The sequence below is a fragment of the Phyllobates terribilis genome, unplaced genomic scaffold (genome assembly GCF_046119375.1).
Source record: "Phyllobates terribilis strain yellow unplaced genomic scaffold, ASM4611937v1 Scaffold_11__3_contigs__length_659146591, whole genome shotgun sequence".
NCBI classification, from domain to species: Eukaryota; Metazoa; Chordata; class Amphibia; order Anura; family Dendrobatidae; genus Phyllobates; species Phyllobates terribilis.
The window spans coordinates 353,219,991-353,247,516 of NW_027362771.1; the positions used below are offsets into that span (position 1 = coordinate 353,219,991).

General features: G+C 44.6%; 1 protein-coding gene across 1 annotated transcript; it reads right to left on the reverse strand.

Moving 5' to 3' along the window:
• Positions 1-338: 338 nt before the first annotated feature.
• LOC141167282 (olfactory receptor 5F1-like) lies at positions 339-27,128 on the reverse strand. Its single transcript, XM_073654713.1, has 5 exons — positions 26,938-27,128; positions 25,972-26,042; positions 1,699-2,630; positions 1,555-1,624; positions 339-436 (listed from the first exon to the last, which is right to left on the reverse strand). The coding sequence occupies exons 1-5, from the start codon at positions 27,126-27,128 to the stop codon at positions 339-341; spliced, it is 1,362 nt and encodes a 453-aa protein (XP_073510814.1).
• Between the last annotated feature and the right edge of the window lie 398 nt (positions 27,129-27,526).

Sequence of the window (27,526 nt, forward strand, 5' to 3'; positions counted from 1 at the left end):
GTCTAATGAAGACTTTGTCCCTGCCATGACTGAATTTCTGCATTGCACCGACTGATCAGGGTTATAATTTGCTGGGACATCCACTCCTGGGATCACTATTAATTGGTTTGACTGTTTTCTTTTATTGCAATAATCTTTTTCTAATTCAGATGTCTTTGGCATTATAGTTTACACATGCCTGAATGCTCCAGATCAGCAAACCGACAAAACTTCAGAATTATAGAGGTGGTCATACTAGCTGATAAAAAATTAATCAAGCACATAAGATCATCAGCACATGGCTGCTACTTACCCTGCTAATTCTTGTGGACAGTGTTCTTAATCTTTCCCACTCTGTTTCAACATTTTTGCTTACATTTTACCATAAATAATGAATTTTGAAATTCGTACATGTTTTTGTTCATCTGGTATTTCACTAATTTAATTTTAAGTTCTTCTAAGGAAAAGATAATTTATCGTATTTTATGTCCTAATACGAAAAGCCATAAAAATCAACTTAGTTTTTGTCTTGACTGGATGGTGGAGTATGCTAAAAAGATTATTAGTGCAATAACATTGATATAAAAGACCTGCTTGAGGCCACTGTCAAACTCAATTTAATTCTTGGTGTATAGGAGATAGGAGTAACCCTGCAGATGTCCCTTTCAAGGTACATCAGGCCCAAGAATATACTGATCGTACCTGAGATGCAGTGTGCTGGATTCATCTTCTTTAAAGTTAAAGCACCACTCCAGCGGGTTTTTCTATTGCTGCACTGGAGTGGTACAATTAATCTAAGCGCCTTGACCCTAATATACTTACCATCCTGCCTTCAGTTGTTCCTTGTGTCGCACTAGTCCTTATTCCGCCATCTTATAACCGGAACTTGTGACTGACAGGAAGTCAGAGGTAATGGTCACAAGCTCTCAGTGTCAATCTATAAGGACTTCATTCTGGCCTTGTTCTGGCTCTCACTGACTTACAATGAGTTGTGACCTCCGGATCACCCAGCAAACACAGGAGTATCCAGTAGGTCACAACCTGCAGAAGACCAACCGGAGCGACGCTGATAAAATATGAAGACAGTGGCTGGTAAGTAAAATATTAGGAGCAGAAAACGTGGATTATTTGCACCACTCCAGCACTGCAATAAAATGGCATAGTGCTTTTGAGAAGGTGTCATGAAGCAAGCAAAGCAGAAAGGGAAGAATTGATCAGCTTTTATGAGTCTTATCACATACTAGTAAAAAAATAGTGACAGTATATGTCCTAAAATCAATCAGAGAAAAGGGTCTTCAATATTCTTGGAGATAACGATTTGATTACAAATAAAGGGGAGCACAGCTCTCTACTGTCAATCCCAATTTACCTTAGGAATTACATGAGATATTTTTTCAGACTGGCCTCCTCTCCCTCCTCAGGGAGTTATTCGTAGAAAGAGGATACCACAAGTCCTGATTAGTAGGAGGTCTACTCCCCAAAGAATATCTGAATCAGATGAAAAATCATAGTGCTGAAATATGAAAAGGTCAATCCAGAGACATTAATTTTCATCCCAGATAAATGTATTCAAACCTGCACAATGAGCGAACTGATCAGAGCTGCCGGTACACCTATTCAATGAATGGAGATGTGCAGATTTTAACTGGAACAATAGCGACAACAAAAGAACTACAAAATAAGCCGAGGACTAATAATATTTCTGTACTATCTACAGACATGAAAGGCTTTTGTCCTCTTTAATGCAAACTTCATTTCTCGATTCCGTAAACTGTATATTAAAGGGTTCAGCATAGGAATAACCAGGGTGTAAACTACAGAAACAATTCTGTCTTGTTCTAAGGAATATGCTGAACTAGGTCTCATGTACATAAAGAAAACTGTACTGTAGAAGAGAATCACACAAATGAAGTGAGAGCCACATGTGGAGAAGGCTTTACGCCTGCCTTTAGTAGAGTTACTTGTAAATACAGCACGTAAAATGGATGCATAGGAGATGACAATGACAATAATGGACGTGACAGTAACAGAAGATGCAAAAATAGAAAGAATAAATTCATTGATTGTGGTGTCAGAACAGGATAGTTTCAGCAGAGGGGGAATGTCACAAAGGAAATGGCGAATATAATGAGAACCACAGAACGAAAGGCGAAAAGTACAACACGTCTGTATTAAAGATTGAAGAAAGCCCGCTCCAAATGATCCACTAAGTAACTGTAGACATTTCATCCTGGTCATGTTCTTAAGATAAAGGAGAGGAATACATATTGCTACATAGCGATCAAAGGCCATGACTGCAAGCAGAAGACTCTCAGTGCTCCCAAGTGCAATAAAGAAATACATTTGGACTGCACATCCAATATACGATATGCTTTTATCCACCGTAATTAAGTCAACCAACATTTTAGGTGTAATGCCTGAAGAATACCAAAGATCCACGAATGCCAGGTTAGAGAGGAAAATATACATTGGACTGTGCAGGTGAGTATCTGTCGCTATCAGCAGAATGATCGCTAGGTTCCCAACAACAGTGATGAGATACATGAACATGAACACCAGGAAGAGGAAAATTTGAAGGTCTGCTTGATCACCAAATCCTAAGAAGGTAAAAGCTCTTAGTGATGATTCATTATATACCGGTACATGAAAATCTGCAAGAGAGATTAAAGTGTATAATAAATGATATTGTCAATTAATAGAATTGACACCAAAGGCACAAGTACTTAAATGCACTAAGACTGCAATTTGTTTAGAATTGGTGTTCTAGTGCTCTGGATGTTATACCTACTGATGTCCATCCTAATGTTCATGGTTCCTGTAAGAAATGCCAGAACAATAGTGTAGACTGAGACACTATTGTATGCATGCAGTACAGTAGACATGAGTCAGGAAGGTTAAAAACAAGAAAATAACTGCAAACATATGTTAAAATGTGGTAATTGTGTTTAAAAATAACTATATATGCATGTTAACATCTTCCAGATTAAACTCTCTGGTGCTAATTGGAGACCCACTATAAGTCAGTGTAAAACCTAATATGAGCCTTGCCTCATCACTTATAATAACCAAATCAGAGTCTTCCCTAAAAACAAAATACCTGTTTTGAGGTTCCTACCCCTCATCAGTGCAAAGTAAGATACTTGTTGGCCATGCATTGCCCTAGGGGGTTAAAAGTTCTCCTCAAGGAAAGAGCCAAGATGGCATTGGGAGAATCATAAGCCAGGCAATTCTTCATGGGTAAAAGGTATGTAAATTAGCCTCTTCCAAGAGAAGAATAGTTAGCCTCCAAATATCACCTATTGGGGGTACCCAAATAACTTATTTGGAGAAGTAGAGGACAGGAACTCTAGTGCCATCTATTGCAAGTAGCAATCCTAAAAGTCAATATTGATCCTTTATAGGGTTTTGTCATTTCTCCTGCACTTATGGGACAAAGACTCCAAAACACATGTCTGTAAAGCCCCCGTCTCACATAGCGAGATCGCTAGCGAGATCGCTGCTGTGTCATGGTTTTGGTGACGCAACAGCGACCTCACCAGCGATGTCGCTATGTGTGACACTTTGCAACGATCAGGCCCCTGCTGTGAGGTCGCTGATCGCTGCAAAGTGTCCTGGACCATTTTTTGGTCGTTGCTCTCCCGCTGGTCAGCACACATCGTGTGACCAGTGGGAGCAGCGATCAGGTTGGTAACCATGATAAACAGCGGGTTACTAGGGGCACACGCGCTCCTAGTAACCCGTTGTTTATCATGGTTACGAGCCTGCTAAAGTGAGCGGTAACCTCCCGCTCACTGTAGCAGAGTGGTAACCATGATAAACAACGGGTTACTAGGAGCGTGTGTGCCCCTAGTAACCCGATGTTTACCATAGTTACCAGCCTGCTCCTGCTTCAGCAGGCTCGTAACCAGGAGCAGGACATCGTGGAAAGATTCTTTCCACGATGTCGCAGCTCCCCTGATCGTTGGTGAGCCTGCCTGTTTGACAGCTCACCAGCGACCACATAGCGACGCAGCAACGATCCCTGACAGGTCGTATCGTTGTCGGGATCGTTGCAGCATTGCTAATTGTGACGGGGCCTTAAATGAATTTTCTGGTTTAGCTTGTTATGCTAAGTCTGGTGTCAAGGTCCTTTTAAGGGTCAATATTGACTTTTAGGGTTGCTACTTTCAAAAGATTGTACCAGAGTTCCAGTCTTCTTTCCCTGAAGAAGCTATTTGCATACCTCCAATAGGTGATAATGAGGAGGATAACTTTTCTTCTCCTGGAAGAGGCTATTTGCATATTTAAATTTCCAGAAGAACACTGTATGGCTTACAAGTCTCCTTAAGCCGACTTTGCACTCCTCACAAGGAGACTCCTTAGACCCCCTTTTGGAGGTACTCACCTTTAGTAAAATCGTTGCTTATGCTGCTGAAATAACTCAAATCAGATGTATGGAAAGAAATTTCAGGCAGAGAAATTACTACAATAAACCTGCAGTCTGTAACACGATCTAAGAATTGCTTAAATAAGGAACGTGTACTTTGTATTATTTTACGGCTGTTGTTTCTTAAGTTTAAAATGAATTGCCTATGTGTCTGTTATACAGGACTCTGTGCATGAACCCGTAGAAGAAGACTATAGTGCTACCAGGGAAAGAACAGATGTAGCGCTGTGTGCAGCGACTTACTATAAGATTTATTTTGTAATAGGTGAATATTAGAAATTCGGGTAACTAATGTATTAATTGAGAAATATATATAATATATAAAAGCAATAAAAAGTCATCTGGAAGTTACATAAAATATAGTATACAATAGACAGAAAAACCACACTGACGATTGGTCATTTTATCCATGAATTGGGTCTTGTTGATTTCTTGTTCTTGTGGTAATTGTTCAGGTTTCCTGTTAAGAATATGTCTTGATCATTATGGAGAGCTGCAACTACTTATATTTTCACTGAATATACCATTTTTATATATCTGTGTCTATGCCTGGGGATAAATTAACTAGGGTGTAGATATCAAGAAATATAGTTCAAATATTAAATAGAATGTAATTACCAATGTCCCTAATGTACAGAAATTATTCTTGATCTTTCCTTCCCACATGATTCTTATTTACAATAATTGGTAAAATAATATTATGTAGTTCTCAATACCTCAATATCCAGGATTTTTTTCTATGGGCCAAAAACCTAACAGGCAGGTAGACAGGAACTGACCGTTCTACCAGATGGCGACTCAGAGCAGTCAGTGAACGTGCCTGTGATTCAGCTGCTCCACATCAACGGAGCCGCAGTTTCTTCTCTGGTCTGCCCTGTCGAACGGGCGTTACTTCTGATGTCATGCTGAATGACAACCAACTGATCACAATTAGGCCTCCTTCACATGTCCTGGTGATTTCTGTACAGGAAAAAACAATACTGGTATAATCCTTGGTCCATGTCCGTGCGCCATCTGTGTATACATATGTGACGTCCGTGCGACGTCCGTGTGCTGTCTGTGTGCAGTCCGTGTCCGTGCGCCATCCGTGAATATGTATGTGACATCTTTGCAACATCCATGTGTCCGTGAGCTGTCCGTATCCATGTGCCGTCAGTGTGACACTTATTGAAAGAAATGCAGAATAGAAATGAAAGAATTTTAGGTATTAAAAAATTTCAAAGATATGTATAGCGATGAGAAACATGATGGATAGATGATAAATATATATATAGATGGGTAGATAGATATAAATATGTCAGTGTGCTATATAATCAGTACTTTGTGGAGTTTTTTGAAATTATTATTTAATTAAATAAATAAATAGAAATGTTGTTGGCTCCCGTGTAATTTTCAAAACCAGCAGAGTGAAAGCTGACCACTGGGGGCTGATGTTAATATTCTGGGAAAGAGCACAATATCCCTAAAGGTTCCCAGACTATTTACAACAGCTCACTCAGCTGTTTCATTAGCATTTACTGGTTAGTTTACAGGTGACCCCAGAAAAAAAATGACGTAGGGTCTCCCTATAAATTCTAACCAGCAAAGGTTAAGCAAATGACTCGCCCCCTGGGCCGTGGGGCACCCGGAATCGGGCTTCTGTGCGATGCTGTGGGTAGTAGTGGCAACCCGATCCCGTGGCTCAGGGTGGTCAGACCAAATGCTGTGGCAGTCTATTTGTAGGGTTTTGAATGTCCGACTACGCCACCCGTGGATTGCGGTCAGGGATGACCGCCGCTGCAAGGCAGACCGCTGAGGCTGATGTTGGTATGCAGCACAGGGATAGGATAACTCCCCACGGGAAGAGTGTAGCCTCAGGGCAGTGTAATAGGATGCTGGGGGTGATGGTGCAGGCTGCAATAATAAGGGTTCAGAGTCTGCTTCAAACAGTCCAGGGTCTTTATTGCAGTTAGTACTAATGACCCAACAGGAGTACGGGGTAGGAATGGGCCTGGGTGTCTGAGAGCATTCGGGCGAGCCCCACTGGTCAGGGTGAGTGGGTAGGCCTACCGTTCTCTCTCTGCCCTTGCTGACTATCCCCCTTTTCGTGGTGTGATAGCCCACGTCCCTGAGCTGGCCGTGTACTACGCCTGTATCGCTTGCGACTCGGGCCTTAGGTACCTGTTGCTTCTCCGTGCTGTACCGGTCCCTCTGTGTGGCGGAGCCTCCAGGCATCTCAGGCAAAGGGACCTTAAATCCCTCGCGGGTTGGTTTTCTGCTGCCGGGCTTGCAACCCTGACAGCCTCGGACCCCAGTGTCCGGTTGTGTAGTTCTCTCTCAGCCAGGACCGGCTCTCGTCGCCTCTGTCCCTGGCTTACTGTTCCTCCTCTGCCTCCTGGACTCCTCAGCTGCTGCTGACCTGTCCCTTTCCTCTGGGAACCCTTCTGGATGCTTCAGAAGTGGGTCCTGGTCTCTCTAACCCTGCCCTCAGTTCCAGCTTTTATAGGGGCAGCCTGCTCCGCCTACTGGCCTGGGACACGAGGTGCTGCATGCTAATGGTCCCTGTCCAGGGAACCTCCCTCCTGCTCTCAGACACAGCCTTTAATATTTGTGGCATCCAGGCCTGGGGTGACACACAAACAGCTATGAGCTGATATTAATAGCCAGGGAAGGAACCATAGATATTGGCCCCCCTCCAGGCTAAGAACATCAGTCCTCAGCCTCCCCAGAAATGGTGCATTAATAAGATGTGCCAAATCTGGAGATTAGCCTCGCTCTTCCCACTTGTTTTGGAAAGCTGGAACGTGGGCTAATAGGATTGGGGTTGATGTCAGCTGTTTTATGGCCGCTGACATCAAACCCAAGGGTTAGTAGTGGACAGATGTCTATAAGACGCCCCCATTACTAACCCCATAGTCAAATGTAATAAAGACACAGACACAGAGTAAAGTCCTATATTTGAAAGAAATTCTCCCCACGCTCTTTTTCCCATTTATTACCGTAAAATAAAAAAACACACACCATATTCTTCACCTGCCCATCGATAATCCATATGTCCCACGATAAGCCAAACTCAGCTACATCTGGATGCCTTGCTGAATGGTAGCATGATGCGACCATTCAGCCTGGCAACCAGGAGACACTGAGCTAAGCATCAGAACATAGCTTCAGTGACCTGCGGTAACATCATTGAGGGTACTGCAGGTCACAGGCAGCCGCGTTTCCACGGACAATTCAATGCTATCTGACCAATGAACTGCGGTAACCTACAGTACAGACCAAAAGTTTGGACACACCTTCTCATTTAAAGATTTTTCTGTATTTTCATGACTATGAAAATTGTACATTCACACTGAAGGCATCAAAATTATGAATTAACACATGTGGAATTATATACTTAACAAAAAAGTGTGAAACAACTGAAAATATGTCTTATATTCTAGGTTCTTCAAAGTAGCCACCTTTTGCTTTGATGACTGCTTTGCACACTCTTGGCATTCTCTTGATGAGCTTCAAGAGGTAGTCACCGGAAATGGTCTTCCAACAATCTTGAAGGAGTTCCCAGAGATGCTTAGCACTTGTTGGCCCTTTTGCCTTCAGTCTGCGGTCCAGCTCACTCCAAACCACCTCGATTGGGTTCAGGTCTGGTGACTGTGGAGGCCAGGTCATCTGGCGTAGCACCCCATCACTCCCCCTCTTGGTCAAATAGCCCTTACACAGCCTGGATGTGTGGTTGGGGTCATTGTCCTGTTGAAAAATAAATGATGGTCCAACTAAACGCAAACCGGATGGAATAGCATGCCACTGCAACATGCTGTGGTAGCCATGCTGGTTCAGTATGCCTTCAATTTTGAATAAATCCCCAACAGTGTCACCAGCAAAACACCCCCACACCATCACACCTCCTCCTCCATGCTTCACGGTGGGAACCATGCATGTAGAGTCCATCCGTTCACCTTTTCAGCGTCACACAAAGACACGGTGGTTGGAACCAAAGATCTCAAATTTGGACTCATCAGACCAAAGCCCAGATTTCCACTGGTCTAATGTCCATTCCTTGTGTTCTTTATCCCAAACAAGTCTCTTCGGCTTGTTGACTGTCCTTATCAGTGGTTTCCTAGCAGCTATTTTACCATGAAGGCCTGCTGCACAAAGTCTCCTCTTAACAGTTGTTGTACAGATGTGTCTGCTGCTAGAACTCTCTGTGGTATTGACCTGGTCTCTAATCTGAGCTGCTGTTAACCTGCGATTTCTGAGGCTGGTGATTTATCCTCAGAAGCAGAGGTGACTATTGGTCTTCCTTTCCTGAGGCGGTCCTCATGTGAGCCAGTTTCTTTGTAGCGCTTGATGGTTTTTGCAACTGCACTTGGGGACACTTTCAAAGTTTTCCCAATTTTTTGAACTGACTGACCTTTATTTCTTAAAATAATGATGGCCACTCGTTTTTCTTTACTTAGAATTTGTATTATGGCAAGAAAAAAGCAGCTAACAGTCTATTCAGTAGGACTATCAGCTGTGTATCCACCAGACTTCTGCCCAACACAACTGATGGTCCCAACCCCATTTATAAGGCAAGAAATTCCACTTATTAAACCTGACAGGGCACACCTGTGAAGTGAAAACCATTTCCGGTGACTACCTCTTGAAGCTCATCAAGAGAATGCCAAGAGTGTGCAAAGCAGTCATCAAAGCAAAAGGTGGCTACTTTGAAGAACCTAGAATATAAGACATATTTTCAGTTGTTTCACACTGTTTTGTTAAGTATATAATTCCACATGTGTTAATTCATAGTTTTGATGCCTTCAGTGTGAATGTACCATTTTTAAAGTCATGAAAATACAGAAAAATATTTAAATGAGAAGGTGTGTCCAAACTTTTGATCTGTACATAACATCACTGCTAGCACCTAGGAACAGCGCAAACTGTACCGCTTTTCCCAGGCTGTATGTGCCATACTGATGACACACAGATGTCATCTCTGTGTCATCAGTGAACACATGTGCACAGCGCATTTTGTCCGTGGTGTGCGTACAAAACTGACATGTCTGCGGGTTTTTCCCATGGACACATGGTCATGTGAAAAAGCAGACATATGCGCAACATCTTTGAAAGCAATCTGTATGCATGGGTCCATATATGCGGTCCTTAAAAACAGACTGCATACGGACATAAAAAACATGTGAAGGAGGCCATAGGCAGCGGGAAGTCGGCTGTCAATCAGCATGACATTGACAGTCACGCCCTGTCAACAGAGCAGAGTGGAAGAGAGAGAGCTGCTCTGTCGAGTTAGTGTCGAAGTAACGTCAGTGGCAGTCGCAGAATTGCCAGCAGACGCGATCAGTGACCACTCTGTGCCAGCAGAGATTAGCACTGGACACAACAGGCAGATAGTTAGCAGCTACATGCCTGTTAGCTCTGAGGCACATTGTAAAAATAAAAACTAGGAGAGGTAACAGCCCTTGGGTGAGATAAAACAACACTGGCTAATACCAAGTCCCAGTGATAGTAGTGGAAAGTTGTCTGTAAGATACATTACTAATGCTGTAATAAAGTGTTAAAAGTAATGACACTGACAAAGACCCATAAAGGGTCGAAACATTGTTTTGGAGTGGCGGAATAAATACTTTTTTTGCAATTGGACCAAAGACTCATGAATCAATCTGCTCACCTCTAGTACCAACCATCCTGGATACAGCAGACAGTCGCAGATTTAGGTCTATGCCCTGCAGTCTCGAGCGTCTGCTGATTTTAGTGATGAGCGAGCACTAAAATGCTCAGGTACTCGTTGCTTGGGTCGAGCAAATTGGAATGCTCGAGTGCTCTGTCCCTGTAACGAGCCCAATGTAAGTCTATGGGAAACTCGAGCATTTTTTCGGCGGCCCCCCAGGCGGTCTGCAGAGGGCCTATAAATTGCCCAAATCGATGGAAACAATTCTCAAATAACATGGGAACAGCATGGGGAAGACCCCTGGAAGCATTTCTGACTCTCAGGTCACTGCTGTCAACAACGTTGTCAGAGGTATTACGCCACTTTTAAAGACTCACAAAAAAACATACAAAAACGAAACCAAAATGGATTTTCCTGGGAAATATTTTAAGGAACATCCTTTCCAGAGTCATGACTTGTATATAAGGCAAAATAAATATACAAAAACAAAAATGCTACTCCACACCATGGGCTATGTTCACACGTAGCGTTTTTGATGCGTTTTTGTACTTTTGCATTGCTTTCAACCGTGACAAATGCATTCACCGGGAAATGTCATTTTAAGGCTGTGTGCCCACGTAGCATTTTTCAAGCGTATATGCTGCGGAATTTCCGCAGCGTAAACGCTTGAAAAATGCATATATATCCGCACCCCATGGTCCCCAATGGGATTCCGCAAGTTCTATGCACATGCTGCAGATTTTTCCGCAGCGTTTATGCCGCGTTCAAAAATCCGCAGCATGTCATTTAATTTTGCGTTTCCGCAAGCGGAATTGCCTTTGTCCAATGCATAAAAAACGCAAGGCAATTCCGCATGTGGAAAACGCGTGATAAACGCGCGAAAAATGCGCGATAAACGCGTGCGGAATTCCGCATGCGTTTTTCTGGGAGAGGACTTGCATTTATGCAGCAGAAATTTTCTGCTTCATAAATGCAACGTGGGCACATAGCCTTACATTTTACAATCTTATCTGGCCATGTGGTGTGTGAAACATCATCAGACACATCCTGTTTCTTTTATGAAGGAGGTACTCTGTGTTTGTTACTTTAAATTTTTACAGCCTTACTATTCTAAAAGGGCCAGCAGTCGGCTATACTTCGTTGTTCCCATTATTAAAGAGTGGGTCTCCTATACTGTTATTGCGTATGCAGGGTCTCAGAAAAAAAATATTCCCATTATAGTGGGTCTCCTATAGTGGCAATGCCCATGCTGTGACTGCAAGGGCTGCCAAAATTTGGTAAAAACCCCAATAACAATTTAAAGACACATAGAGCTGGGCCACAGTAACGATATATTCCCATTAGAAAGGAGAGGGTCTGCTATACAGTTAAAGGGTATGCAGTGAGTCCAACGGCTGCCAAAATTTAGGAAAAACCACACTAACAATTTAAAGACACACAGAGCTGGGCCACAGAAATGACATGTTCCCATTATAAAGCAGAGTGTCTGCTATACTGTTATAGAGTATGCAGTGAGTCCAACGGCTGCCAAAATTTAGGAAAAACCCCCACTAACAATTTAAAGACACATGGAGCTGGGCCACAGTATCGAGTATGACATATTCCCATTAAAAAGGAGTGGGACTCCCATTCTGTTTGCCTATGGAGTGAATGCAACGGCTGCCAAAAATGTGGAGGAACTCCAGTGTCCCTTGCAAGAGACGCAGAGGTCGGAAGGCCTCCTGTAAACAATGTTCCCATTATTAGGAAGTGGGTCTCCCATACTGTTTGCCTATGCAGTGAATGCAACTGCTGGCAACATTTTGGAGGAACTCCAACGCCCATTGCAAGAGACATAGATATGGTGATATTGTGGTGATATGGAGGAGGATGTGGAGGATGATGAGAAGGAGGAGGACAAGAGCAAATAGACAAAATCAGGAAGCGTAAACCAATGTCTGTGTGTGAAGACAGAGGTGCATGGGAATAGAGTTAGACCTCCCAAAAAAAACACTGTATTTGATTTTATGTTACGCTGCTATCATTCGGTGGTGTTGAGAAGTCTGGCCGATTCCAGCCCTTGTTCATTTTTATAAGAGTCAGCCTGTCAGCATTTTCACTTGACAGGCGGATTCGCCTATTGGTTATAATTCCACCGGCGGCACTAAAAACCCGTTCTGACAAAACGCTAGCGGCAGCGCAGATCAGGACCTCCAAGGCATAGAGAGCCAGTTCATGCCACGTGTCCAGCTTTGATACCCAATAATTATAAGGCACAGAGGAATCACAGAGGATGTTGATACAGTCGACAAGGTACTCCTTCACCATCTTCCGAAACTTTTCACTCCTTGTGAGAGAACCCCGCGCCTCAGGGCCTGTGCGATTCGAGGGTCTGAGAAAACCGTCACAGAACTTTGACAGTGTTCTCCTGCCTCTGCTGGATTGCATTTGTGTCTCTCTTGCCTATACTCCTTGGTTGTCCAACGAACTGTGACCTCTGCTGCCAGCGTTTTCAGATGGGAATTTTTTTATTAATTCAGCAACAAGTGCCTTCTCGTACTGCAATATTTCATTAGGCCTGTCCTGTAGGGGAATAAGAGACAGAAAGTTCTCCTTTTAGCGTGGATCTAGAAGTGTCACCAACCAGTAATGACTGTCACCCAAAATATGGACAACGCGAGGGTCACGGGAAAGTCAGCATAATATAAACTCAGCCATGTGTGCCAGACTGCTAACAGGCAAGACTTCTGTGTCCTCACCTAGAAGATGACTGACCATGCTCTCCTCCTCATCCCCCTCCTCCTCCTCCTCCCTCTCAGGCCATCCACGCTTAACACACGCTATGACAATTGTGCAGGTAGTACCGTCTATAGCGCAGGAAACTAGCTCCTGCTCTTTCTCCTCCTCCTCTTCCTCTTTGTCACCCAATCCACGTTGGAATGAGATGAGGCTGGGCTGTGTGGAATCACCCTGTATGGTTCCTTGCTCCATTTCATCATGCTCCGCCTGCAATGCATCCTCTTTGTCTTCTGAATAGATCGCTGCTCACAATTAGAGAAGTGGGATGGTGATGCTAATTATGGAGTCATCGCCGCTCACCATCTTGGTGGAGTCCTCAAAGTTTTGGAGGATGGTACATATGTCTGACATCAATGTCCACTCCTGAGGTCTTATGTGTGGAGTCTGACCTGAATACCGATGGCCTTGTTGATGCTGGTAGTCAACAAGTGCCCTCTTTTGCTCTCAAATCCTTCCCAACATCTGAAATGTAGAGATCCAAAGTGTGGGGACATCGCAGATCAGTCAGTGAGCTGGAAGCTGCAAACACTGCTGAAGCACAGCAAGGGCGGTGGAAGCTGTAGCTGACTTTCTAAAATGGGCACACAGGCGGTGTACTTTGACAAGCAGATCTGACAGATCCAGGTAGGTTTTGAGAAACCGCTGAACCATGAGGTTAAGCACATGGGCCAGGCATGGTACGTGTGTGAACTCGCCTCGCCTCAGAGCTGCCACCAGGTTCCGGCCATTGTCACACAAGACCATGCCTGGCTGTAGGGTCAGCGGCGTCAGCCACAGATCTGCCTGCTCTGTCAGAGCCATCCACAACTCTTCAGCGTTGTGCAGTTTGTCACCTAAGCATATTTGCTTCAGCACAGGATGTTGCCGCTTGGCCGAGGCAGTGCTGCAGTGCTTCCAGCTTGCGACTGATGTGGTCATTTCGGAGATGGAGGCGGAAGAGGAGGAGGTGCAGGAGCTGTAGAATGTGGGGGCAACCCTGATTGACCTAGGGCCCGCAATCCTCGGTGGTGGGAGGACATGTTCCATCCCAAGGTCCGACTGGATTCCGGCTTCCACTATATTAACCCAGTGTGCCGTCAGCGAGATGTACCGTCCCTGCCCACAAGCACTTGTACATGTGTCCGTGGTTAGGTTGTGGGACATGTGCCCATGTAATGCGGGGATGGCACACCAGGAGAAATAGTGGCGACTGGGAACCGAGTACTGAGGGACGGCTGTCGCCATCAGGTTGCGAAAGCTTCCATCTCTATGAGCCCAAATGGCAACCTTTCGAGCACAAGCATTCATGAAATGTGCGAATTTAGTAGTGTGGCCTATGGGGCGTTGGCTGCGTATTTGCTCTTGGTTTCCAATGACTGGGGTAGGGACAACTGAACGCTGCGCTGGGACAAGGATGTGGACGTGCTTGCTGATGGTGCTAGTTGAGAGTGTGCAACGACACGTGCAGGGCGGGAGGCATCTTGGCATGCGCCATGGACAGTGGATTTGTAAAAAAAAGAGAACAGGGCGCAATGGGTGACTCAGTAATAAAATATGTAGGGGGAATGGCTACTAACCTTATGGAGTTGTGCACCTCTGCACAACCCCAGTGTGAAGCTCCTCAGGCTGCGCTCAGTTCGTGGCTGTCATCTGCTTTCAGCAGCGTTCACAGATCCTGATCTTGCGATGGTGAGTCACGTGATCAGGTTAGTTGCGCTTACCGCCGAGATGGACGCCCAGCTTCACCACCACTCCCGGCAGCGTTCCGGAGGGGTTAGGGCAGCGCAGCTTGGAAACCAAGGTAGTGACTACTTAATTATCTTCATCCCACAGGCGGATGAACAGGTAAATGGAGGCAGCTCTACCGCACCCCAACCTCTTGAAGCTCATCAAGGGAATGCCAAGAGTGGGCAAAGCAGACATCAAAGCAAAAGGTGGCTACTTTGAAGAACCTAGAATATAAGACATATTTTCAGTTGTTTCACACTTTTTTGTTAAGTATATAATTCCACATGTGTTAATTCATAGTTTTGATGCCTTCAGTGTGAATGTACCATTTTCAAAGTCATGAAAATACAGAAATTTGTTTAAATGAGATGGTGTGTCCAAACTTTTGGTCTGTACTATATATATATATATATATATATATATATATATATATATATCTCTGTATAGATAGATAGATAGATAGATAGATAGATAGATAGATAATATATGTTGTGGAATACCTATACTAACTATAAACAAGCAAGTTTCAGCAGCACCTCTCCCTACTCTGCCTATTTCCAGGGTAGAATGTGACAAGCCTAGCAGCGCCAGGTCTTATATAGCCCTGATGATGCTGTGTGGCCAGTCAATCACTGTAATGCCCACAACCAACATGACTACGACATTACAGTGCGTGGCAGGCAATCCCTGCATGTTCATTGGCTCTCTAAAGAGCAAAGCAAGATGGGAGGGGACCCGAGTTCCCGCCTGAGCAACCCGGAAATACTCGTTGAGCTTGTCGAGCACCGTGATGCTCGGGCGAGTACCGAGCAGTGGCGAGCATGTTCGCTCATCACTACTTATGTGTATTGGAAATCTATCTTTGTAAATTGTGAGGCAGTGACTGGGATCGTATACGAGGGACGGTATATATCCCCCAGAAAGACCTATTAAATCCATTGGAGTGCATTGCAGTCACAAACTTACCTGCGGCTGCAATGCAGGAATGAAGGTGAGCATTGACCTGGTCAGGCTATCTGGCTAAGGTAGATTAGTAAGACCCAGCAGGGCATTCATTTCTTGGGGGAGGCTACAGGAAGGCAGTGGGGCGGCCTCTTCCCTCCAACCCGGGTTTTCCAGTGGCTCTTGCCACAAGTCCTTTAAAAACCCTGCATTAAGGATTGGGTGTTCAGTATTGGGACCTGCTAGGAGCATAGCAGGAATGCTTGGCAGGACTGTCTATAGCTGAACCCACACCTGGGAAGGCTCTGCACCTGTCAGGCTCTGAGCGGCCCGGCGCAGCCATTGCCCACGGCAACCATTGTATATGAACTTCTGTTAAACCGGCTGTGAACCGGAGGACTTTTTGTTCACCCGTGAGTTGCTTAAATAAAAGCTGTTTATGTTGGACTTGCTTGGGTCACTGCCTCAGTTACTGCACGGTGTGAACACCGCCGACTTACAGAATATAATTGTCATGTTATGTATGTAATGCACCAAACAATTTTATACCTTTTCCTATAGATGGCACTAAAAGACTAAATTATATAAAAGGCAATAGTTACTGTATATACAGTAAGTCTAGATATTATATTGTCTGCCCAATAATGTAATAAACTGAATATATAATTCCAGTAACGCGACTGATCTTCCAACAACACTGCATGACCTAAAGTGGTTGTAAATAAATCTGAAATATTTTTCATCCGTGTGAATGCATAAAAACAGTTTGGGATCTGCTGTGTTTGCTCCAAATATATGAACATTCAGCATGCTTTAAGTTATGTCCCCACAGAAAATTTGCAATGAATATGCACTGGCAAAATTTGTACAAAATTATGCGAACTTTACTGTATCCTCTGTGAAAACCCGTAGTATAAATTGCTATGCTGTGGCTGCCAAATGTGCATCGTCGGACAGTTTACATTGCACATTTTCTCTGTAGTGTGTAGATGAGATTTCAAACAAACTCTGGTACTGAAATACACAATGGATTTTCTGCATTGAAAATCAGGACTGAAAATTTCTTGCGTAGCTGACACTGACCCTTGTGTACATATACTTAAGAGTCTCTCATTACCCTTTTCTATACAAATACATTTTTTGTTTGTGACAGTAAAAAGAGGTCATATTCTTTATAAAAAAAAATATATTAGACCTTTACTGTTTAAATGTGTCCATCTATTGTACAAAAAAAAGCCTCTTATTCCCTTATGCAGTATTAATTAGGGTGCTCAGTTTAACTTTGACATCGCCGAGCAGCATCAGTGCACTTTTCCATCCCCTATATTTGGATACCTTAGTAGTGTTGAGCATTCCGATACTGAAATATCGGGTATCGGCCGATATTCGCGGTATCGGAATTCCGATACTTAATTCCGATACATTTACAATATCGAATACCGGAATCGGAAGTTCCCATAATGCCTGCGCTCTGCAGTGTCTCTGAAGGATGACAAGCTGGATGGCAGCGCTCAGCTGCGATCCAACCTGTCATCAGAATGCCATCCCAGCGTGGGAGAATTCTCCTGATCGTTTAAAAGCCGGCGGGCGGTAAAAAGCCGTCGGCTTTTAAACAATCACACAGCCCCATACTGCTTCCCCGCAGCCTCCCACCCCGATCCTCCGCTCCCCTCACCACCTCCCATCCCGATCGTAAGTTAGGACCGGGCGGGGAGCGCAGCACCAAGGAGCTAAGGACCCGGGCGGGGAAGCCGGCAGTGAAAAGACTTCACCGCCGGCTTTCCCGTTCTGTGCTGCGCTTTCCCGCCGGTTATTTCAAATGAACAGCTGAGGTATCAGGTGATGCCGATCAGCTGTTCATTTGAAGTCGCCGCGGTGCCCTCAGAGGGTTCATGTGAGTTCATGCTTGACTGCATTGCATGAACTCACATGAACTTTCCCACGGTCGCACAGGTCAGCCTCACTTCCCAGACCCGTCATGATTGGTGTGTGTGGGTGTCTGTGCGATGTGTGCGGGTGAAAGCGGTGTGTGCGCGGTGTCTGCGGATGTGTGCGGGTGAAAGCGGTGTGTGTGCGGTGTCTGCGGGTGTGTGCGCGGTGTCTGTGCGATGTGTGCGGGTGTGCGCGGTGTCTGTGCGATGTCTGCGTGTGTGTGCGGGGTGTGTGTGCGGTGTCTGCGGGTGTGTGCGTGGTGTCTGTGCGATGTGTGCGGGTGTGCGCGTGCAGGCAGACATAGGCCGATGTGACACTACTACTCCCATCGGCCTATGTCTGTCCCCGGTCCACTCGTGCTAGCAGGATCAGCTCGATTGGAGCAGTAGTTCCCATCAGCCTGATCCTGCTATATAAATTGCCCTACTGTGTCCCCAATAAATGTTAAATACATGTCATTGGTGGCCAGTGGTTGCCTACAATAAATTAGTTCATACATTACCTGTCCCCGCCGATCGCCACCTAAAATAAAGTAAAAAATAAAAAACTACACCTATACTCACCTAGACACCTAATTCCCCAAAGCCACCGATCTCCTGTAATAAAATATAAAATAATAAACCACAACCTTATCCTTACCCCTCCGTAGTAGTCCACGAGTGTCCCACGATGATCTCCAGTTTAGAGCAGCCACATAGAATGTGACCGCTCTGAACCGCTGCCGCCGCTAGAATGACGGGGCCGTAAAGCAGCCCCGTCATTGTATAAGCGGGTTCACCGGAGTTCAGGCAGCGCTGCTCCGGTTAGCTGCTTTACGGCCCTGCTATATCGTGAGAAATTCCCACGGTACAGCAGTGCCGTAAAGGAGGTCTCCGGAGCTGTGCTGCCTGAATGCACTCCGGTGACCTCAGTCAGTGGCTCCCGCTGCCGGGAGCGGACGTGTTCCCGGCAGCGTGAGCTTACAGCAGCCATGCACAGCTGTCACCATCTCCAGATGTGACAGCTGTGCATGGGAGATCAGCGCAGGAACGTGGACAGGTAACTTTTTTTTTTTTAGTAAACTAAGAATTAAATAAAATGGTGTGTTTTATTTCAAATAAATTATTTTTTTCTGGGTGTAGTGTGTTTTTTCTTTTTAACACTTTGTAGGTTAGTAATGGGGGTGTCTTATAGACGCCCATCATTACTAACCTGGGCTTCATGGCAGCTGGCGCTGACATGAAGCCCAGCCCTATTACCCCCTGCCACCGCACCAGGGCAGCGTGGAAGAGCGAGGCTAAGTGCCAGAGTTGGCGCATCCTATGGATGCGCCATTTCTGGGGCGGCTGACGGCTGGTGTTTCTAGCCTGGGAGGGGGCCAATATTCATGGCACCCTTCCTGGGCTATTAATATCAGCCCCCAGCTGTCTGCCTAGCCTTTGCTAGCTATTAAAATAGGGGGGACCCCACGTCATTTTTTGGGGGGGGTCCCCCATTTTAATAGCTAGTAAAGGCTAGGTATTCAGCTGGGGGCTGATATTAGTAGTCTGGGAAGCTCCGTGGGTATTACCCCCTTCCCAGGCTTCAAACATCTGCCCCAGCCGTCTGCTTAACCTCCGCTAGAGACTAAAATTATGGGGGATCCCACGCCAATTTTTTTTTTAAATAAATCCTTTATTTTAACACTAAATGACATTTGAGGAGTTAATAAAGATGCAGTCCCTAAATTATTATTTATTTTTTAATTAATTTTTCCCAAAAATTTTGACGTGGGCTTTGCCATATTTTTGTATGCCAGCCAGGTACAGCATCCAGCTTCTATGAACGCGCCATTTTCCGGGGTGGCTGCGGACTGCAATTTGCAGCGGGGGGGGCCCAGAAAGCTTGGGTCTCCCTGCACTGCAGATTCCATCCCCCAGCTGCCTAGTTGTACCTGGCTGGACACAAAAATAGGGAGAAGCCCCACGTATTTTTTTTTTAATTATTTCATGAAATTCATGAAATAATAAAGAAAAAAAGGGCTTCCCTATATTGTTGTGTCCGGCCAGGTACAAATAGGCATCTGGTGGTTGGGGGCAGCCCGTTCCTGCCTGCTGTACCTGGCTGGACACAAATATAATGCGAAGCCCCACATAATTTTTTTTTTAATTATTTCAGGAAATTCATGAAATAATTAAAAAAAAATTGATGTGGGGCTTCGCCCTATATTTGTGTTCAGCCAGGTACAGCAGGCAGGAACGGGCTGCCCCCAACCACCAGCTGCCTATTTGTACCTGGCCGGACACAACAATATAGGGAAGCCCTTTTTTTCTTAATTATTTCATGAATTTCATGAAATAATTAAAAAAAAAAATACGTGGGGCTTTGCCCTATTTTTGTGTCCAGCCAGGTACAACTAAGCAGCTGGGGGCTGGAATCCGCAGCGCAGGGAGGCCCAAGCTTTCTGGGCCCCACCCGCTGCAAATTGCAGTCCGCAGCCACCCCGGAAAATGGCGCGTTCATAGAACCGCCATCTTCTGGCGCTGTACCCAACTCATCCAGGGCCCTGGTGCGGTGGCTCACTGGGTAATAAAGGGGTTAAGGCCAGCTTGGCATTATCAGCTGGCCCTAAGCCCGAAATTCATGGGGTCACGCCAATATTAGACATGACCACCATGAATTTCTAGTAAAGTATTTAAAAAAAACACAACACCCAGAATAAAGTCCTTTAATTGAAATAAAGACACAATTCTTTATTGTTCTAAATTAAACCATACTTACCGTCACGCCCATTCCAGCTGAAGCCAACGATCTCCTGCAATAAAAGTAAAATAATAAAGCAACCTCATCCTTACCTTTCCATGGTTCCCACGATGGCTCCAGCTCTGCTACATCGAGATGACAGGCTGGACCGCAGCAGAACGCTGCCATCCAGCCTGTCATCCCGCGGACACTGAGAAGCGCAGGAATGCTTCCGCTCATCAGCGTCTCTCTGTGACGGCATCCAGATGAGCCGACAATGAACTTGGCTCACCTCATGCACGTCACTGACAGCGTGGGAGAATTCTCCTGCACTCAGCGCTTCAGCGTGAGAATTCTCCCACGCTGTCAGTGACGTGCATGAGGTGAGCCGAGTTCATTGTCGGCTCATCTGGATGCCGTCACAGAGAGACGCTGAGGAGCGGAAGCATTCCTGCGCTTCTCAGTGTCCGCGGGATGACAGGCTGGATGGCAGCGTTCTGCTGCGGTCCAGCCTGTCATCTCGATGTAGCAGAGCTGGAGCCATCGTGGGAACCATGGAAAGGTAAGGATAAGGTTGCTTTATTATTTTACTTTTATTGCAGGAGATCGTTGGCTTCAGCTGGAATGGGCGTGACTGTAAGTATGGTTTAATTTAGAACAATAAAGAATTGTGTCTTTATTTCAATTAAAGGACTTAATTCTGGGTGTTGTGTTTTTTTTTTAACTTTCACTATGGGGTTAGTAATGGGGGTGTCTTATAGACGCCTCTCCATTACTAACCTGGGCTTGATGTCAGCTGGCATTATAAGCTGACATCAACCCCAGCCCTATTACCCCCTGCCACCGCACCAGGGCAGCGTGGAAGAGCGAGGCTAAGTGCCAGAATTGGCGCATCCTATGGATGCGCCATTTCTGGGGCGGCTGACGGCTGGTGTTTCTAGCCTGGGAGGGGGCCAATATTCATGGCACCCTTCCTGGGCTATTAATATCAGCCCCCAGCTGTCTGCCTAGCCTTTGCTAGCTATTAAATTAGGGGGGACCCCACGTCATTTTTTTTGGGGGGGGTCCCCCATTTTAATAACTAGTAAAGGCTAGGTATTCAGCTGGGGGCTGATATTAGTAGCCTGGGAAGCTCCGTGGGTATTAACCCCTTCCCAGGCTTCAAACATCTGCCCCAGCTGTCTGCTTAACCTCCGCTAGAGCCTAAAATTAAGGGGAACCCCACGCCAATTTTTTTTTAAATAAATCCTTTATTTTAACACTAAATGACAAGTACAGTAATCAACACTGTCACTGTACTTCATATATATGTGACTGACATGTTTCTATCTATCTAATCTATGTGTGAAGCTCTATTCTGTCTGTTATGAATTGTCGGGTACCGCTGCTGAATTGCCGGCCGGCTTTTTTAAAGAGACGGTGCATGAAAACACTATTATTTTTTTTAATAAATCCTTTACACTAAATGACAAGTACAGTAACCAACACTGTCACTGTACTTCATATATATGTGACTGACATGTTTCTATCTATCTAATCTATGTGTGAAGCTCTATTCTTTCTGTTGTAAATTGTCGGGGACCGGTGTATGCCGCTGATGAATTGCCGGCCGGCTTTTTTAAAGAGACGGTGCATGAAAACACTATTATTTTTTTTAATAAATCCTTTACACTAAATGACAAGTACAGTAACCAACACTGTCACTGTACTTCATATATATGTGACTGACATGTTTCTATCTATCTAATCTATGTGTGAAGCTCTATTCTTTCTGTTGTAAATTGTCGGGTACCGGTGTATGCGCTGATGAATTGCCGGCTTTTCGCATAATACATTCTACATTATTCTTAGTTGTTTTACTTCATGTAGAATTAACCTACAAGGAAAGAAAGGGTTTATTTTCATTCCGATATTAGTGTCCCATTGACTTGCATGGGTTTCCGGTATCGGAATCGGCGATATCCGATACTTTTTGAGTATCGGTCCGATCCAATCCGATACGATATTTCCTGATATCGGAAGGTATCGCTCAACACTATACCTTAGCCTACCTCTCTGATGATGGAGAGCAATGGCATGCCTAGATTGACAATTGTCTCTGCAGAAGCAAGTGCTTGTTGCTCTGAGAATGGATAGCGCTTTCTTGCAAAGAGCCAGCGATGTCTCAGGAGAAAGTTCTACGGTTTGAGCTTATGCACAGCCCTCTCCTCTCTGCTTCAGGAGCTCCTCTACACTGTGCTTGCAAATTGCAGTCAACTTTTCCATGATAAATTTCAGTGTGACTTATTCCCATTTTTATTTTTGTTCCAGGCAATTCACACACATTTTGAAATTACAACTTGATGTCGTGCTACCAAAGCAGCCATGTGGCCCTGGCCTATTTTTCACCTTTTCTCAAAAATATTCCGGACTTCACTGATATCCACTACACTCTGTCTCAATTCTGTTGTCTATCTTGTATCTGCTCCTCCCTTTGGCACCATTGCTTTGTAGTCACAACACTTCTAGGTGTTCCAAGTTATTATTATCATTATTATTATTTATTTAAATAGCACCATACAAAATACAGATATCACTTACAGTAAACGAACTAACAATGATAGACTGGTACAGAAGGAAGAGGACCCGGCCCTTGTGGGCTTACATTCTAATGGATGATGGGGAAGGAGACAGTAGGTTGGGGCGTTGCAACAGCTCTGGTTTTGGTGAGGAGGCAGCGTGGTCATTGCAGGTTGTACGTTTTCTTGAAAAGATGGGTTTTCAGGTTCCATCTGAAGGATCCAAATGTGGTGGCTAATCGGACGTGTTGAGGCACAGAATTCTAGAGAATGAGGGATATTCGGGAGAAGTCTTGGAGGCGATTGGGTGAGGAACGAATAAGTGTGGAGGAGAGAAGGAGGTCTTGGGAGGACTGGAGATTACATGAGGGAAGATATCACGAGATTAGTTCGGAGATGTATGGAGGAGAAAGGTTACGGATGGCTTTGTTGGTCAGTGTTAGTAGTTTGAACTGGATACACTGGGGAATTGGGAGCCAGTGATGGGATTTGCAAAGTGGACTAGCAGAGGAGTAGCGAGGAGAGAGATGAACTAGTCAGGCAGCAGAGTTGAGGATGGACTGGAGAGGGGCAAGAGTGTTATCAGGTAGACCACAGAGGAGGATGTTGCAATAGTTGAGGCAGGAGATGATGAGAGCATGTACAAGCAGTTTAGTAGATTGAGGGTTGAGGAAGGACGGATTCTGGAAATATTTTTGAGCTGAAGGTGACAGGAGGTGTCGAGAGCTTGGATGTGTAGTTTGAAGGACAGGGCAGAGTTAAGGGTTACTCTGAAGCAGTGGATTTCCAGTACAGGGGAAAGTATGATGTCATTTATTATGATAAAGAAAATGAGTTCGGATTTGTCCACATTGAGCTTGAGGAAGCAAGAGGAGTAGGAGGATATGGCTGATAGACATGATGGGATTCTGGACAGCAGATAGGTGACGTCTGGGCCAGAGAGGTAGATTTGAGTGTCATCAGCGTACAGATGGTACTGGAACCCATAAGACTTTATGAGTTGTCCCAGGTCAAGGGTATAGATGGAGAAGAGTAAGGGTTCTAGGACAGAGACTTGAGGGACTCCAAAAGAGAGAGGGTGGGATGAGGAGGTAGTGTGGGAATGGGAGACGCTAAATGTGGGGTTGGAAAGGTATGAGGAGATACAGTACAGGGCAAAGTCTTTGACACCAAAGGAAGAGAGGATCTGTAGTAGGAGGCAGTGGTCAACTGTGTAAAAGACAGAGGACAGGTGAAAAAGGAGGAGTATAGAAAATTGTCTGTTAGTTTTGTCTATAAGTAAGTAGTTAGTAATTTTGCTCAGGGCAGTTTCAGTGGAATGGTGGGGACAGAAGCCAAATTGTCGGTTTTAGAAGAGAGAGTTAGATGAGAAGTGAAAGGAAAGTTCAGCGTGAACATGTTGCTCATGGAGTTTTGAGGCAAATGGGAGCAGCAATATGGGGCGATGGCTGGACAAAGCGTTTGGGTCGAGGGATGGCTTTTTGAGGATGGACGTGATTATGAAATGTTTGAAAGCTGAGGGGAAGGTACCAGAAGTTAGTGATAGGTTGAAGAGATAGATTATTAGGCATGAGATGAGTGAGGGGGTGAGGTTGCGGTCAAGTGCACAAGTGGTGAGGCTTACTTTGGAGAGGAGATGAGTAAGCTCTCCTTCAGTGATGTTGAAGAGGGATGTTATGGTGGAAGGGCATTGGTCTGGTAAACAAAGGGGTTGTGGTGGTCTAACAATAAAGACTTACCTTGTTTGGTCAATCTTGTTTTTGAAGTATGTGGCAAAGTCCTCAGCAGAGATAAGGGAGATCGGAGGAGGCAGCGGGGGGCGGAGGAGGGAGTTAAAAGTGTTCAATCACATTTTGAAGTTATAGGATAAGATAGATATAAGGGTTGTGAAGTAGGCCTGTTGTGATGTGAGAGTGGCATTGAAGAAAGTAGTCGCGCTGTCTGTGTCGTGGAGTGAGAATATAGATGCCAGTGGTACAATAGAGTCAGAGATTGCGTGTGTGTCTAGATGTGGAGGATTCTTCGGGGGTTCATTAGTTGCTGGACATTGATGGAAGGTGAGGAGGACAGGGATGAGAATGTGAGTAGATGGTGGTCAGATAGGGGAAGAAGGTTGTGAGGTTAGATTGGGAGCAGAGTCAGGTGAAGATAAGGTTCAATGTATGTCCGTCTATGTGGGTGGCTGAGGAGGACCACTGAGTAAGTCCAAAAGATGAAGTGAGCAACAGGAGTTTGGAGGCTGCTAACTAGTGGATGTCAGTGGGGATGTTGAAGTCACCCATGATGATGGTGGGAATGTAAGCAGAGAGAAAGTTGAGATGCCAGGGGGAGAATTGGTCAATAAAGGCAGTGACTGGGCCCGGAGGTCGGTATATGACGGCCACTTTGAGGTTGGAGGGAGTGTAGATGCCGACAGAGTGGACTTGAAAAGAAGGGAGGATAAGGGAGAGTAGAGATGGGATTGGGTTAAAGGTGAAGTTGGTAGAAAGGAGAAGACCCACTCCTTCACCAAGTCTGTTACCAGGGCAAGGAGTGTGGGTGAAGTGGAGGCCACTGTAACACAGCGCAGAAGGGGAGGCAGTGTCAAAGGGTGTCAGCCATGTTTCGCTGAGGCCCAGGAAGGAGAGATTATGAGAGGTAAAGAGCTCATGAGTCACATGGAGTTTATTGCAGACAGAACGGAAGTTCCAGAGTGCTCCAGAGAGAGGAAGCAGGGGGGTGGGCATCAAGGGCACAGGTATTATGTCGGAGAGGTTGAGGTAGTTTATATTGGGTTGGGAGCGATAGGATGGGGAATTAGTGGAAGGTATCAGATATGGGGTTCCAGGATTGGGAGATATGTCGCCAGCAGTGAGGCGAAGCAGAGGGAGGGAGAACAGGTGGAAGAAGGAAAGTGGCCGGCTTGTTTTATGTTTTAGTAGAAGAGATCTGAGGTTGAAGAGCAGGTCTGCAGATGAGCTAAAATGGGAAGATAAGAAGGAAGGAGAGATAACCATTTGGTTAAATGGTACTGGGGTTTGGGGATAGCGAAGGAGAGTGAGTTAGTGGAGCAAAAACTAAGGGCAAATGTAAGCATGGTGAAAGAGTAAGTGTGGGAAAAAAAGAGAAGACCTGTATCTCTCAATTTATATTGCTTTAAATGCACATGGAATTTGCCAGGGGTGAGCAAGAGGGAGGAGCCACAGAGAGACAGTCACAGAAACACAGAAGTGGATAATTAGGAGACAGATGCAGCATAAACACAGACACAGTTTTGAATGGGGTTCAATGAATATGCAGAATATTGCACATTGGGAACATACCATCATAAACAGAGATGCAGTTTTGAATGGGGTTCAATGAATATGCAGAGTATTGCACATTGGGAACATACCTGCAAATGAAACAGATGTATTGTTAGGAGTGAAGGCGATATTAAAGAATATATATCATGAGATTATATTTCTGGCATATTTCTTCTGCATACTTAGAGAGCCACACTTATGGAGACAGACCACGGTCATAATTGTAATATAATCTGTTGTAATATAATCTATACTGCAAGTTATTCTGTTCACAACTATTATATATCTTCCACTGATAAAGATGGAAGATCTGATTAGACACATGGTATATAGATTCTTAAGCTCTTCTAGAAATGTACAAAATGCTATTTTTCTAAATTCAAAAATGTTTTATGGCATCTCAATTGCTTCCTTACGTTTTTCTAAAATGTATAATTAAAAATAAAATATTAATATTAAATATACTAATATAACTACAGCTAATGCATCAACATCAACCCAGAGTGCACGTTTACTGCTTAGAAAACACTTATTAATTTAAAACACAAATCCTCATATAAAAAGCTCTTTTGCAAGATTAATAAATTGTCCACTTACACACAGGATAGTGCTGTATGAATAATTGTATTGTCCAAAATTCAGCTGAAGACTTCAGTGTTGACTGTAACTATCAATAAGATAAGGAGCTATGCATTAAAAATTGTTTCAAGTCTTACATAGGAAGGCATCATTCTTGAAACTGCTGAGATTTTGGGGCGTAATCAGAGAACCATGAAAGTTTTGTTGCAAACAGTCAACATGGTCACCAAAAATTACGCACATTAATTGCCAAAGATTAGAGAAGAATCGAATCTGAAGTGACCAGGAACCTATTATCCTCAAGTGCTGTCATATTCCAGAACTGCAACTTCCCTGGAGTACACAGAAGTAAAAGGTGTTCAGTGCTTAGAGACATGGCCAGCGTAAGGAAGATTGAAATCCAACCAAGCAGTGAACACGACACCGAAGTTGGACTTTGAAAAATCTGTCTTCAGATATTTCTTAACAAAGTATTTATGGACGGATGAGATGAGAGTGATTCTTGATGGACCAAAAGAAGAGGCCCTTGGCTGTGTAAGGGTGGTGAGGATGGCGTTCCACTCCTCTGAAATTCTACTGACATTCTTTTCTGGCATCCTACTGTATTGTATTGTAATTGTCCTGCAATGTAGTTAAAAGTTATCTTCCAATGGGCTGCAGTACTAACCAACAGTCATAAGATGTCACTTTCTTCCTCTTTGTTCTTGTACAGGACTAGGTGAAAAGTTTAGTCTGCCCAGCATCAGACAGCAGGGACAGTGTTAGGATTAACTGTAAGGCTGGACCATAGTGGGGAGGAGCATTGGGAATCGCTGGGTAGTTAGAGATTTTGTAGGAAGTTCAGTCAGTTAAGAGAAGAATAGAGAGTAGTTTAGAAAAGGAGAAAAGTGAGGACGCTCTCTGGTCCAAGAAAACTGTACCGGAGTGTTTGTGTGTGAGAGAAGAAAACAGCAGAGACAACAGTGGAAGCAAGAAAAGGGAACAACTTGAAGAA